Source organism: Halichoerus grypus, chromosome 11 (genome assembly GCF_964656455.1).
Source record: "Halichoerus grypus chromosome 11, mHalGry1.hap1.1, whole genome shotgun sequence".
In the NCBI taxonomy this organism is placed as follows: Eukaryota; Metazoa; Chordata; class Mammalia; order Carnivora; family Phocidae; genus Halichoerus; species Halichoerus grypus.
In genome coordinates this window covers 41,403,030-41,418,453 of record NC_135722.1, presented here as the reverse complement: position 1 = coordinate 41,418,453, position 15,424 = coordinate 41,403,030, and the positions used below count along the sequence as shown (strand labels likewise).

The following is a 15,424-nucleotide window of genomic DNA, read 5'->3' as shown; positions in this document are numbered from 1 at the left end:
TGTGGTGCCCGCGCGGAGGGAGCACTGAGCCTGGGTCTGCTTCCCTTCCCTCCTTCTTGCCCCTTTGTCTCCACCATTTCAGGTCGAGCTGGGGAAACCCTGCATACCCCCAAAAAGGCTGAGTCCTGGGGATGTTACAACAGTCCTGGCAGAGTTCCAGATGTCCCACGTGGTGAGAGAGATGGTCAGGGCACTGGGGTGCAGGAGCTGGGGTTGGACAGGGCCAGGGGCCAGGATGGGGTTGCAGGGGGCTGGGGGCTCAAGTGAGACTGAGGCTGTGGTCCAGGCAGGGGGCTGGGGGTCTGAGGGGCAGGAACCTATGGGTCTAGGGCCATAAGAGGGGAGGTGGGGGGCACTCAAAGCCCAGTGCTAAGACAGCCTCAGACAACCTCCAAGACAGTTCTAGGAAGTGCCTCTTCCAGCCTTGAGACCGGAGACCATCTTGCTTTCAAAAGAACTTCCTTTCATTCCCGCCCCCCCCTCCTTCTTGTTTTATTTTTTCAAATAAGGAGTTCACCCTGTGCTGGAGCCAAAGGGAGAGTTTAATGAAAATCGATGGAGAAATTAAAGATGGAGAGAAATTAAAGATGAGCGGGGGGGAGGGAATGAGGGCTCAATTTCAAGTCCAAGAAGAAAATCATCAGTGGCGAGGGATGGGAAAACTGCTGCCTCTCTCCCTGCAGCTCCGCCAGCCACCTCCCCCCGCAATCTCCTGGGCCAGCTTCTTGGGATTGAGATGCCCTGCCATCTGCAGGGCAAGGCTGGAGGCAGGGGGGGCTGGATCCAGCTATTTAAATCCCAGAGACCCTTGGCAGGAGGGGGCAGGGTGCAAGGGGGTCGGTGGGGGAGGTTCTGCTGCTCCAGCTGCCATTTCACAGGACTTTTCTCTCCACTGCTTCTTCCCTGCAGGGTTGCAGATGGTCATAAATAGATCATATTCACCAGAAAAGCCAGTTTTTCTTTTCTTTTGCTCATTTGATTCTCCACAATCATATTGTAAGGAAGGCAGAGAGAGATGGTCACACCCATTTTATAGAGGGGAGAGTTGATGCCGGAAGGCATGGAGACAGTGGGGGAGAACCCCCTTCTTTTGCTCCCAGCTATAGGTTCTGTTTGCTACAGCCTTCCTTACATACTCTCCTTAGCTGAAAAGGGTGTGGTGTGCAAGGCGAAGCAGCTACTCTACCTTGATGGAGTCAGTTCTGGTATGTCAGTGAGGTCGGGTGGGGAGAGTGGGGCAAGAAATCTTTGCTTAATTTAACTTGCAGCCCCTTCTTTACCCAGGAGTAGCTGCTAGAGCGAGGGAGAGAGAGAGAGAGAGAATGCCTCTGAATGGAGATCCCAGATACTTCTCCACCCGGGGCTCAACTCATGTAGGCTTATCAGCGTCCCCCACCCCTCCTGCCCCCAGGTGCAGGCCTTTACCTGTCTTGGGAATGGGCTGGAACAGTGCAAAGAACCCCAGGGTGCCAGGTCAGCTGTGCCTGCTGTGACAGGTAGACGGGTGGGGACGGCTGCGGTCACTTTCCCCATCCCTGCAAGAGGCTGTCTAGAGGGAGTGTGGTTCATTTCCTTCCCTGAGTTCCAAGTCTCCCAGGCTTGTCCCTCTGCCTTAAGAGTGGGGGTGTGGGGACTTGAAGGAGGCCAGGATGCAAAGAGGCAAGAATAAAATTAGGCACACTGTCCCACCTCCCTGCAAGACCCCCGCCTCCCTCAAGAGTTCACGCTGAGATGACAGGCCAGTATTGTTCAGACTGAAGGAAGGCGCTGCTGGCCTGGGGGGCTGCAGCCCCCGCGCAAGGCACAACCTGAGTTTGGACAAAGCACGGAGCCCCCTGGCAGCCTGAAGGAAGTGCAGCCACGGAGGCAGGTTGCTCTCGGTCGGGCCTCGGTAGGACCCCGTGCGCTGTGCGGCAGCGACCCCTGGTGGGTGGGAGCGGCAGCGGCAGCCCTGTCACCCCGCCTGAGGCTGTCTTCTGGAGCTGATGAGGCTGCTGGGCTCAGGGTCTGAACCACTGATCCCCGACAGTGTATGTCATGCGTGTGGGGCGGGGAGGTGCGGAGGGGGAAGGGAGACTTCCAAATTCAAGGCAACAGGAGCTTCTTCCTACCAACCCAGCTTCCTCCAGGAGGAGGATGTGGATACATCTTGTAATCTAACAGGTGTCTGACTCCCAGAAGCCTTCCTGAGCCCCCCCCAGTTCTCACTGGACCCCAAACCCCTCGGCCTGGCACAGAGGTGCCTGTGAGCAGGCTGCCTCCAGCACATTGCCCCTTTGGTGAGCAGGCCTGGCTTCCATGCTCAGTTTCAGCACTTAGGAGGTGTTGACCTAAGACCTTCAACACTTAGGAGGTGTTGACCTTGCAGCCCTCTAGGCCCTGGTCTCGTCATATGTAATGTGAAGTGACAGTCCCTGCCTTGCAGGCGGTGAGGAACGGAATGAGTCCATACGCCATAAATGTGAGGTTTTTTCCCCCTCTTTGCCACGAGAGCCCTCCACTGAACTTCAGGCCTTCCTTGCCCTAGAGCACCTGCCTCGGCTGGGGTGGCCCGGGAGGGTGTCTCCCGCACACCTGCTGAGAGGGCTCTGATGCCCTTCTCTGGTCAGCCTTCCTGACTGCTCTCCTCCCTCCTGGCGCTCAGCTCACACTGTACTCACTGCTGCTTGGGAGCATGTTCCACGCTGCCTGGCCTCGGAGCTCTGCCTAAGCTTCTTACCAACAGACACTACACCACCCACCCCTTAGCCCATCAGGGAAGTGGCTTGCACACCCGGGTGAACGATGCTTGCCACATGACTAGATGAATATTGTTGGAAGAGTTCTGGGGCATTCTTCCCCATTGCAGATGAGAGGGTAGAGGCCCAGAGAAGGGAGGTGATGTGCAACCCCCATTCCCACTGTTAGCAGCAGGCCTGAGGCCAGAATGCAGGTCATGTGACCTCACTGGGCTACCGCCCGGCTGGCCAGCCTCTGTGAGCTGTTTCAGGCCCAGGGGTGGGGTGGGCGTGGGGAGTGCAGACATTGAAGCGTCCCTTCGGGAAGGACAGAATGCCCCCAAGTCTGTATATGGGATTGTCCCTGAGCCCCCTTTTATACCATCTATCCCTAATAATTTGTTCCAGCTTCCCTCCCCTCGCTTTCACTCCTCTGGCCCTGAGCCCACATTCTTGGGTCCCCAAACAGACCTTATCCCCAGCTTGGGGGTTAGTGGGGAGAACCCAGCTCTTCCTTTGCCACGGGTTTGCTGAGGACCCACAAGCAAGTTTTCTAATCCCCACGAACCTCAATTTTCTCATTTGGCGGAGGGAAGTGTGTGTTCTGCTGGGACTGTGTGATATAGGAAATAATTTTGGAAGGCAAATGTGATGAACAAAAGTCCGAAGCGGTGAGCTGGCAGGGCTGGGAATTCTGGGGCCTCTTCTCTGGGGTTGGGTGCGTGGTGAGGGGGCGGCGTTCCTTGAGCTGTTGCCAGGGTGCCTGTCTCCCCTGTGAGTTTACAGATGGAGGCCTGCTCTTCTGTGCATGTGTGTGGTGGGCTGAGGAGCCGCATGCTCGGTGAAGTGCATTTCCCGCCTGTCCCCCAAGCAATCTGGTGAGAGCAGAAAATAAATAAGTCCGATGTAAACATGATGCTGGTGCTGGGGATATGGGAAGCTGGGCCACGGGGAGGCAGGGGCTCCTGGGGGGCCTGGACAAGGCATAGAGGAGCCTGCACCACGGGACAGGGGCTGGTCTGGAGGGACAGGTGCTGGTCTGGAGGTGAGCCGGGGAAAGGAAGTTGCTGGGGCAGGAAGGGGAGCTGGTGAGGAGGCTGAGGGACCGCAGAAGGCATAGGTATGGGGCAGACCTGACTAGAGAGGACCCACTTCCTGGCAACAGCTGGGAATGGAGAACGGGCTGCTCTCACAGCACAGAGCCAGAACCAGTGTCCTGACCTTGCCGGCAGGTGACGGGGCCTGTGGTTCCACGCAGCAGAGACAGAGTGAGACGGGGAGAGGGCAGGGGGATGAGAAAGAGGAAGAGGCTTAGGGAAGCATGAGGGTGAGGAGATGCCCACGGAGATGGAACAACACACAGTTTCCAAAGGAGTGTTTCATTCTCCTCTGGGCTGCTTCAGAGGTATTGCAACTTGGCCGTAGCTGGACATGCAGTGCCCCGACTGTCACCTGCTCAGGCGTAGAGTGACCTCACAGGATGGCTTTCATTTTCATTCTCCTGATGAGCCTCGATGTTGAGCATTTTTCCATATCCTTATTGACCCTTTGGCTATCATCTGTGAAATGTCTATCTGAGAATTTTGCCCATTAAAAAAAAAAAAGACTTCTTTGTCTTTTTGTTATTGAATTATAAACTTGGAAAGTATATTCTATGTATGAATCCTTTGTCAGGTATATGTATTGAGAATATGTATTCTCAGCCCGTGGTCTGCTTTTTCATTCTCTTGATGGTGTCTTCTGATGAATAGAAATGCTTAACTTTTAGAGAAAGTCCAGTTTATTGATCCATTCTTTTGTAGTTGGTGCTTCTTGTGTCTGTTTAAGAAATGTTTGTTTACCCCCAAATCATGAGGCTATCCTATATTTTCTTCTAGCTTTATTGTTTTACCCTCCACATTTAGGTCTATGATCTATTTCAAATTAATTTTTTGAAATGGTATTTGAGGTTCAGTGTTTTCTAAATGATATCCAGTTGAGCCAGTGCCATTTACCAAAAAGACCATCTTACGCCACTTAGTTAAAGAGGTGCCTTTGTTGTTAGTAAAGTGATGATACATGCATGAGTTTGTTTCTGGAGTTTTTTTTCTTTTTTCTGTTCCATTAGTCTTTTGTCCATCCTTGTGCCAATATGACACTGTCTGAGTCCCTATAGTCTATAACAAATTTTGACATTTGGTAGTAAAAATCTTTTAACTTTGTTCTTCTTTAAGATTATCTTGGTAATTCTAAGTTCTTTGCCTTTCTATGTACATTTTAGAATCCACTTGTTAATTTCCACAGAAACACCTATGAAGATTTTGATTGGGATTTCTTTAAATTTATAAAGAGATCTTGGGATAATTGAGATCTTACACAGTATAGGGTGTTCCAATCAATAAATGTAGTATTCCTCTCTTTATACAGACTGCCTTTAATTTCTCTTAGCTATGTTTTGAGTTTTCAGTGTCAGCATCTTGCACATCTATTTAAGACTTATATCGGGATATGTTTTTATGATAATTAAGTGCTATCTTAAAATTCTTATTTTCCAATTCTTACTGATACATAGAAAATACAGTTTTGAATATAATGGTGTATAGCCTTTTTGGGATTTTATACAGATTTGGATTGTGTTCAGATTGTGTACACATTCATGTGATCTTTAAATTATGAAAGATCTGCTTCCTCTTTTCTGATGATTTTACCTTTGTATTTCTTTTTCTTGTCTTATTTCATTGGCTAGGGCCACTGTAAAATGTGAAATACGAGTGGTGATAATGGGTATCTGTCTTGTTGCTGGTTTGGGGGGAATTCCTTCAATATTTCATTTACTATTTCATTATTAACCGTGATACCATTATCATTTTAAGGGTTAGAGAAGGTAAGTAACCTGCTCATTTCACCAAGTCAGCTAGTAGCACAGCTGAATTGTGGAGCCAGACTTTTCTCTCTCCTAAGATTATTCAGCTTCTACCACAGGTGCCTCTGCAACGGTGGTGCTCGACCTAAGATCCCTGTGGGAATTCGTTGAGGATTCTTTAAAAATAATGATACCAAGACTCCACCCCAGATCAGTTAAATCAGATTTTCTGGTGGTGAAGCCCAGGCATTAGTATTTTAAAACTTTCCCAGCTGATTCTAATCATCTGAGAACCAGGCTAAGAACCACTGATCTAGAAGCACTTTTTGTACAATTCCCACCCAAGCTGTGCCCAGGAGTGCTTTGCTGAAAACTTGATATTTTTACATCAGCACAGGCCTGCTAACCCTAACCCAAAGGAAAGTGAACTTGTTCTTGCTGGCCTTTTGAAACCTTCTCCCAAACTCCACTCCTTCTACTCCCAAATGCCTACAGAGCGTCTGCTTGACAATCTGCTTTAAGAAAAATCATCTGCCTGACAGGGAAATTATTTTTTATTTGTCAGTAAAATAAAGTGATTCAATCTCTGATTTCCCTCCACTGCAATAACTCACCTCTCTCTACCTCACTGACTTGCTTGCCAAACTGGTTATATAATCCCTTTCATCCACTGTCCCATTCCCTATTACATATTAATATTTGTTTTATCCATTTTGACACTTAGCTTTTAATCAAAAATTCTTCTTTGAAATAGCAAAGGAGGTTGAGTGGTGTCTGGGATATGTTAGTTTGTAAGGGGGATAATATTATCCTCCTGGAGGCCTGTTTTACTTTCGGTAGCTTTCTACAGAGGTGTTCGGTCTACCAGCACTCCTTAAAACAAATATCTCATTTTGTAAAGTGAGCCTTTAACCCCTTATATTGTTCACAGATTCTGTGCTGGACCTTGCCCTGATCTGGTTCACATCCCACATTCAGATCTTGCTTCTGATGGATGGATTCATTTATTCCACCTAATGCTTTGCCCTGTCCCTTGCCCCACACTTGTCTTAGCTTCCCTGGGCATGACCTTTGCTTCCCTCTCTACGATCGACTTTTCCTTCTGGCTATACCCTGGGCAAACAGATCTGTCCTGCCTGGTCCCATGAGCAGAATTCCAGCTGCTTTGTGGTCCCCACTTTTTTTTTCCTGCAGACTTTAGGTGTCTGAGTGGACAGAAAGATGAAGGAGGAAGTCTGGGGGTCTTTAGGTGATGCTCCCTCCCCTGTGGCTGAGTTACCAGCACATTCGCATGATTCTGTTTATCAGCAACCAACACTTGTGCCTTTCCCTAAAAACTAAACATGCAGAACGGAACTGGAAGATAGCAGTCCAGCACCAGTATATATGGTGGGTCTTTATGTACTCGCCAGTGTCCTTTAGATATTTGCATAAAAGCCACCAATGATGCATTTCCAATAATTAGTAGGAGAACATTGCTCAAATCTGATGTGATGTTTACTGTATATTTTGGGTTCCTCAACTGCATGGGTTTCATTCTCCTTCACCCACTCCTCAGGGAGAATCTCAGCATTCACCAGCTCCCTCTGTGTCCAGACTCCAGGTGCATCAGCCCTGCTGCCCAGGTGATGACCGGGCCAGACCATCCTCACCACCACTTGCATGCTCTCCCATGAGGAAAGCTTGGCCTTGGGCCCAGGCCCATCCCATTCCATGTAAAAGCTAATTACATATAAGTGCTTCCAACAGCAATTTCTTTAGGGATGTGGAAGTGCTTTGATTAGATTGTTCTCCTGGCATCATTAAGTTTATGTCCAGGGATGGGAAGTGGGTAGTTTGAGGATGGAGACTTTCCAGAAATGGGACCAGTGTTTGAGGAAGCTGGCCTCAAGCTGGGCCACTCCTGGGCCCACCCGAGGAGCTAAGCTAAGCAGCCCTCATTGACCTGATCCTTTCACTAGCTTCTCCCTTCGCTGCCTTTCCCAAAGGCTACCCAGAGGGGCACAGGGCAGAGTGAGGAGACCAGGATGGGAGTCTTGGCTCTGGCACTAATGTGCATCATGGCCTTGATGATCTTTTTCCCTCCCCAGGCCTCTGTCTCCCCACCATGCAGCCTGCTGTGTTAACTGCCATGTGTCGGGCCTCAGCCGGGTGCTGGGAACCAGAGAAGATTCAGTACAGGAGCTGCCCAGAGCAGCTCACATCTAGTGCAGGGCGGGATGGACATATAAACTTATGAGGAGAGCCTGACACAGTAAGTGCTCTAGTTGTCATCAGACCAGAGTGGTATGGCAGCTGAGAGGACAGAGACACTCTGTCTGGGGGAGGCAGGTGTGTGTTCACAGAGAAGGTAACTACTTACCTGGATCTGAGAAGGGAGTGGGGAGGGAAGACAGGAAAGATGACCACTCAACCTTTAGGTGAAGTGGGTTGAGGTGCCTGTGGAATATCTAGGCAAATTAATTTGGGAGTAAACATAAAGAGATTCAGTGGCAGGTTGGAAAGGTAGATGTGGATCTCAGGAAAGGTCAGGGCTGGAGAGCTAGGTTTGGGGGTCATCAGAGTGAGTCACTGAGGCCACTTGGCTTGGGTGCTATTGACTGAGATGGTACAAAGGGGGCTGATGGCGGCACCTGGGGTAAGCTACCTTAGATGGATGCAAAGGAGGACAGACTAAAGGAGCAAACGATAAGTGGTAGTTAGCTAGGTAGGAGATTGGCCTCCACAATGAGGTATCATGGAGTCCCAGGCAGGAGAGAGCACCAAGATGGAGAGAGTTCTCAGCAGGGAGAGGTGTTACAGAGGCCAAGTCAGAGAGGGACCAGGGGGCTGGGCTCTGCATCAGACAAGTCCCCAAATCCTTTTTAAACATGTGATCTCTCTCTCTCTCTCTCATCTTTTATTTCTCTATGCATCTGTCTGTCTTTGTTTCTCCATCTCTTGTTTCATCCTGATTGATCTTTGTACCAATGCCTAGTTCAGGGACCATCACAAGGTAGGTGTGCAATTAATGTTTGATGAGCTATAAAGAGATGCATGGATTGTACTACTTTTCTCTTTGTTCTCTTCTGAGAGATTGTAGTTATTCATCTTATTGGTGCTGGTCAGGAATTGAAATAGAAGTCACTCCCCTTTTAAAAGTTCTAGTTCTGGGCTGCTTCAGTTGAGGTGTCCAAACAAGTAGGAAAACCTGTGGGCCCCAACCCAAAGGGCTGAGGTTCCCAGTGGGGTCTCAGTCCCAGAGGAGCCTACAGAAAGGTGAGTAGGACTCAGGGTCGCAGATCTAGAGATGGCAGCAACCATCAGTTGGGGAAGAGGTGGGATGATGGCACCACCATGTGGCAGGTATTGTACATGCATTATCTTTGTTAACTTCCAATATCCTCTGAAGTGGGTATTTTTACCCCCACTTATAGATAAAGGCTCAAAATAAGTACAAAAATTGTGCAGCTAGTAAGATGCAGAAGCAGGATTCAGACCCTGGTAGATGTGACTCCAGAGCCTGTGCATGTTCTGATGCTACAGGAATTGGTTCAGGCCCTGGGAAGCCTGGAGCTCAGTGGTGTGGTCCCTTCAGGGCCTCCCACTGTGATGAACTGGCTGAGTTGGAGTTGCTGAGATGGTGATGCACACAGAAATCAACTTGGGCTAGTGGCATCTTGCTGACAGCAGGCTAAGTGGCAGGTCAGTAACATCAGAGCCAAAGGCCTAGGAAATTGGCCCAATGTGACTATCCACCAAATAGAAAAATGAGCAAAACACATGAACAGGCAATTTGTAGAGGAAGTCCAAATGGCAAAAACCAAAATCAAAACCAAACCTAATCAAAGTAAAATGGAAACATGAAAAGACTCTGAGCTTCATTGTAGAAAGTAAAGACATGCATATTAAAATAAAAATTTTGCACATCCACCAAACTGGCAAAAATTTAGAATCTGACAGTACCAAATGTTGACAAGAATATGGAGTTAAGTGAGTTTATACATTACTGATAGGAATATAAATTGCTACAGCTGTTCTGCAGAACAACTTGGCAATACTAGTAAAATTAAAGATGTACAGACCCTATGAGTTAGTCATTCCACTCCTTGATGGAAACCCCTAGAGAATCTGGCATGTATGCACCAGAAGACACTTAGAAGAATATTTACAGAATATTATTATATATTGTAGTGAAAACTGGGAAATGACTCAAATGATCATTGATAGGAGAATACATAAATGAATTACAGTCAGTTTATACAATGAAATACCACCCAGCAGTGAAAATAAATGGACCTTAGCCACAGGGACGAACAGGAAGGAGTTTCCCAAACATAATGCTGACTGGGGAAAAAGTAAATTGCTATACACAGTATAATACCGTTTATGTCAAGTTCAAAACCTTATAAAACTGTACACATGTAATAAATCTCTAAAGAAAACAGGGAATAATAAGCACAAAATTCAGGGTAGTGGCCCATCCAACAGGGAAATCAGAGGTATGAGATCAAGAACTGCATACAGGGGGCTTTCTGATGTTATTTTATTCCTAATATTAGAGTTTCTGGATATTAGGCATATACATATACACAGATAGGTGTTCATTTTGTTATTTTTTATACCTCATACATTTGCAATACATACACATATCTTTTCTTTTGAAGGGATGATATATTTCATAATTAACAAGTTACCAAAAGAGATCTGAAGCACAGAAAACAAGTTAGAAGGAAAGCAGGACAGTGGGCAGTTGCATAGACAGGACACCACATACACTCTTCTCTGGGGAATCTAAGGGCAGAAGAGGAATCAGGCTCAGTCAGAGTCACTCTCTTGGGGTCAGGAACCTGTAGAACCCAGGTTCCCAAGCTGCCTGTTTCTCTGGAGCTGCTCTTTCCTGTAGTGGCCTTTGCTCACAATATCTCCTCCATCCTCTCCCTTTACTCACCTAAAGTGTGTCTTCAAGTCTTTGGCCAACTCTTACTTGCTTGCATTTATCCCCCATTTGCCCAAAGCCTACTACTATGTGTGAAGGCCTGGAGCAGCCACGAGTGAATGAGCTGTCATACCCAGGCTTGCAGAGTGTCCAGGGGGGCAGGAGGGACAGACAGACAAGGGAGACAGAATCACATCACAGTGGTGCTGCTCCAGATTGCTGATGCATAAAGTCATCTGCGGACCTTGTTGAAAGGCAAAGTCCAGGCCTCCCCAGAGTCTGAGTAGGTCTGGGTGGGGCCCAGGAATGTGCTTTGGACAAACCCCCAGTGAATTTGGTGCAGCTAGTCCTCAGACCCCACTTGGAGAAACAGTGTGATAAACACAATGATGTTAGCAGATATATTTGGGCCCAAGCTCTGAGGGCCACCTCCCCAAGCTGGGGTGTGGGCATTAAGTCAGGGAGGCTTCCAGAGGCCTCCCCAGAGAGTGTCTTCATTGGAAATCATGCTGTAAAATGGTTATTTATGGATGAGTATCCTGCCTCACTGCGTACCCGGCTTACCTCTGCTTGGCACATAGTACGTGCTCGGGGAAATCGCACTCGGTGGGTTTGCTGAGAAGCATTTTGGGTTGGGAAGCAGGCTCGGTGTCCAGGCCTTGGTGACCCAAGCCCTCGGAGAACATTAACTCCTGGCCTCTCTAGTGCGTTCAGAGTGGCCCATCTCCAAGCATGTGTCAGGGACTAGGTTTGGGTCTGGTTTAGGTTTGACCCGCATTCTCGACCGGGTTTGGGAATGCAGTGCCATTTGCATCCAAGATCAGCCTGAGGAGACCAGATAATTGAGACCCTTAGCTGTAGCCTTGGATAGTGCTGGAAGGGGAAAGGGATAAAGGCCCGACAGGTCTAAGAGCTTTCTTATGTTGGCAGGCTGACAATAGAGCTGCTTCCTGTTTCCAGGCCCAGAGCAGCCCCCTTTCCTTACCTGGGCCCAAGTGAGGCCCCTCTCTGAAGGCCTGTTAGTCAAACATCTGGCATGAATCCAATCCTGCCAGTGGCCACCTGGCTGCTCTTTGTTCTTTTTCATTAGGCACATCCAGGTGAGTTTTATTGTGGACAGCTCCCCCAGCTCCTGTTCCCACATTTGCCTCTTTTTGAGTCTGAGATTGCCAAAGGCTTTTACAGCTAATGGACCTTACAGCTCCCAAGAGCCATTTAAGGGAGGCCCAGAAGTCAGTGGTGGTAATTAGTCAAGAGAAACACTGACCTCTGGAGAGCTGCTTGAGCTGAGTGGCAGGAAGTAAGGGTGTTGGGACAGGAGCCCCGGGCCTGCGGCAGGTGTGGGGAGCATCGGCTCAGGCATCTCCTCAATTCCTCTCTCCCTGGTTCTTCCCTGGCCTCATCCCTGCCCCCCACTCCTGGTGCTCGATGACAGGGTCCTCAGGCAGGCTGGTGTCCTGGGGCATCTAAGGGGCAGCGGGCGCCCTGCTGAGCTAACTTTGAGAAGTTACTACCCACCACCCCGCCTCTTCCTTTCTCCAGAAAGCCTCATCTACTGACCCTTGATGGAGGCGGAGGTCTGAGTTCAGTTGTGACTTCTCAGGAGGCAGTATAATGTCCTGATAGAAACCATGGGCTTTGAAGCTAGACAATTTGGGTTCAAATTCCAAACCCACCCGTTTTAAAGTTTGTGATCTGGGGCAAGTCAGTGAACCTTTCTGTGTCTCAGTTTCTTCATCTGTAAAATGGGGATACTAATCATACTGGCCTCAGAGGCTTACGACAAGGAGTAAATGGTGTGCGTACTGCACTTGGAGGGATGAACACTTCACAAGCAGAAGCTATTATTGTGCCATGAGTAAGTAAATCTGATCGGGGCAGAACTGGGAAGCTGAAGCCTTTATCTGGCATTCCCATCCCACCACACCCAGGTTCATTCCTCTCTGGTTGGGCAGAGGGAGCAAGCCTCTAGGGAAGCAGTCCTCTTTCAAGGGGGGAGGGTGGTGGAGGACGGGATGGGGAGGGAAGGACGTTGAACTCAGCCTAGAGATAACCCAAGGAAGGGAAGAGGGAGCCAACACTTGTCAAGCATCTTGCCTGGATTCGCATCACCTGCTTCATCACCTTAACCCCTAACACCCTGTTGGTGGATGAGGATACAGAGTCTCGGAGAGGCTAAGTGACTACGGCCAAGTCATACGGTACAAGTAAGAGGGGGCAGGGGTGGAGCTCGGGGATGTGGGAGTTCTAAGTGACTGTTCTTTTTTACTGTATTTTGCTGCGATGGATGGTCAGGGGCTAGCGCCTGGGCACTTGGCTTGGTGCCTGCTATCTAAGAAGCCCATGGGAGGTCACTGATCTCTGCTGGAGCCAAAGGATCGGCCTTTAGATGCAAGACTTGGGGTCCTTCTGGGGGCCTTGCCACCAGGTTGTCCCTGGCTCCACACAGAGTCCTGGGCTGTTCTGGGAATCCAGGGCTGGACCCTGTGGGGGGCTTGTGTCTGTCTCCTTCCTGTCGTGAGCAGGAATGTGCAGGGACATGCCCTCTCTCCCCCTGCAGGTGGATGGTGTTCTGTGCTTGGCCGACATCCTGACCGATGACAGCCACTCAGAGGCCACGAGGGCTGAGGCTGCGGCTGTGGTCGCCCAGGTCACCTCCCCACACCTGCCCTTTACTCAGCACCTCGGCAGCTTTCTGGAGAGCATGGAAGAAATTGTGACAGCTCTCATCAGTGAGTCACCCTGGGCGGGAGGGGACTGCTGTGTGAGTGGGACTTGTCACAGTTGTCTTCAGCAAGGGCCAAAGAGGCCTTCTTGCCCCCCTCCACCACACACCCACACTCACTGCACCCCATGTAGCTTGCACTGATGTCACACTAACTGAAATCCCACTGTTCATGTATCAGAGGCTTTAAAGAGCTTTGTTGTCAAATCTCCTATTAAAATGCACGCAGCCCTCTGAGAAGCTCTTTGAGTTAAAGGTCACATTGGGATTAATGGACCTTTCAGAATAGAGACCGGGGCAAGCCCCATGGAGATGAAGAGGACCTTGAATTTTGAGGTTCAGATCCTTGACCAGAGAGACTGATGGGCTTTGTTCCTGAAGTCTCAGACTGCTGTAGCCAACGAATGTGGCAGCAATGACGGGGCAAACAGCTTCTCAGAAGGCCCTGGTACGTGCCAGCCTGCCACCGCTGGGCCCGCATCGTGGGGCCTGGAAAGCTTCGACTCTTCTGGATTCCCCTATTCAGACTTATGTACTCCTGGCTGGAGAATCATAGTCTGAGGTCTAGAATACTCTCTTCCTCCAGCTTCCCTTTGCAAAACTGCAGAAGCTGGGACTTGTCTGGATAAAATCCTCAGGAAACTTGTTTTGCAAACCACATCCTTTCTTTCATAAGTGCCGGCAAGGGTGTGTGTTTCTACTTCTATCCCTATCTCTGCCACCGTCTCCGTACCCATGTCTGACTGAAAATGAATGAAAATTAATCTCATCAGAAAATTTAGCATTCGCTCTTGGAATCGTCAAACCAGGGCTGGGAAGATTTGGAGTAGCGCTAATGTAGGGACAGCACAGAAACTAGATTGGGAGTCAGAACATTCAGGTGTGGACTTCTGTCTTTTCATTCATCCATTCAGCAAAGAGCTGTTGACCAGCAATCCTGAGCAGGCCCTTCACAGTTTTCCTAATATAGAAAACATGAAGTTGGAGCCATTTCTCTTGAGTCCTTCTAGCTCTAGAATTTTCAGATCTGCAATAGCTTTGAACAGAAGAGTCATCAGTTAAACTGACTTTATGGCTGACTCTAGGCTCTGGGGCAGCGACAGCCCCAGGCCAGGCTGGGATACCTCAATTTGCCAACATCCACCTTTCTTCAAAGTTGAGAAAACACAGAAGCCAACTCTTGAAAGTCTTGGCTAGAGGGAGCTCCAGAAATGCTCACTCAATAGGAGAAGAAACCTAGGCCTAGAGAAGTTGAGGAACCTTCTTGAGGCAACATAACAATGTAAGGATTCACTTATGCCAGGAGTCTCATACTCAGTCCTCCGCCAGAGCCAGGCAGGAAACATAAATGGTTGAAGAGGGCCAGATGGAAGAAGAAAATAAAAAAATTTTAATCCTGCATGAAATTGAAAAGCACGTGCATTGATGAAGGGTGGGGTGGTGGTCACTGTTAAACTCTCGTTGATCGCTGCCTTGTAGTAAAGGCCAGTTGTTAAAGATAAGACAAAAATCCTGAATTTTATTGAAAATATCCCAATGTATAAATGATAGCAAAAACTAAATAAACATACCCAAATCTATATAGTCTAAACAAGCTTTCCCTATTGCCATATCTCCATCCCAACTTCTTTGCCTGGGCTGGATTTCTCCCCAAAGAAGAGGAGCTTCTTTATTTATTTCCCCCTGATGAAGATGCATTGTAGAGTCTGCTCTGAGAGTCAGCAGATGGGATGTATTTTCTGGGCAGGATGCCAGGGCTCTGTTCTTTGGTGGGAAATAGCCCTCCAATTTCTTGCTATTCCCTGGAAACATTTATAAATGAGTCACTGGAATCCTCAATTTAATCTTCCTAACGCATCCCAGGTGACTCAGACTGTAGTTTCAATAAATGTGCACCCAAATTAAAAGGCACTTAGGTGGTTGTGTTAATAATTGCTGCGTTGGTGGCAACCGTGACTGCATGAGGATTAGTGTGGGTGTTTGGTTCTAGAAGAAATCTTTACGGCAAAGTGGGCCAGTAACTCCTGTGGTCTCACTCCAAACTTTGGGTAGAGGGAGGTTGCCTGGAAGAGGTTGGCTTGTCCCCAGGGGTTCGCCAAAATTAGAGGAGGGGGCAGTCATTGGAAAAGAGCAATCATAGAATCCTTAATTCCTGGGCGAATCTGCTGCCCTGCCCTGGGGGATTAGATCAAGGTGCCGAGTTGCTTAGTTGGTCCCACCTG

The 15,424-nt window shown here is 48.7% G+C and overlaps 1 protein-coding gene across 1 annotated transcript in view; it reads left to right on the top strand.

Annotated features, from left to right (window-relative positions):
* The window catches only part of INSC (INSC spindle orientation adaptor protein), a 120,416-nt gene that overhangs the window by 81,676 nt on the left and 23,316 nt on the right, over window positions 1–15,424 (top strand). Inside the window, exon 9 of the mRNA XM_036098629.2 lies at window positions 13,038–13,209. Coding sequence (XP_035954522.2) covers window positions 13,038–13,209 — 172 coding nt within the window. The remainder of the gene's footprint in view (window positions 1–13,037; window positions 13,210–15,424) is intronic.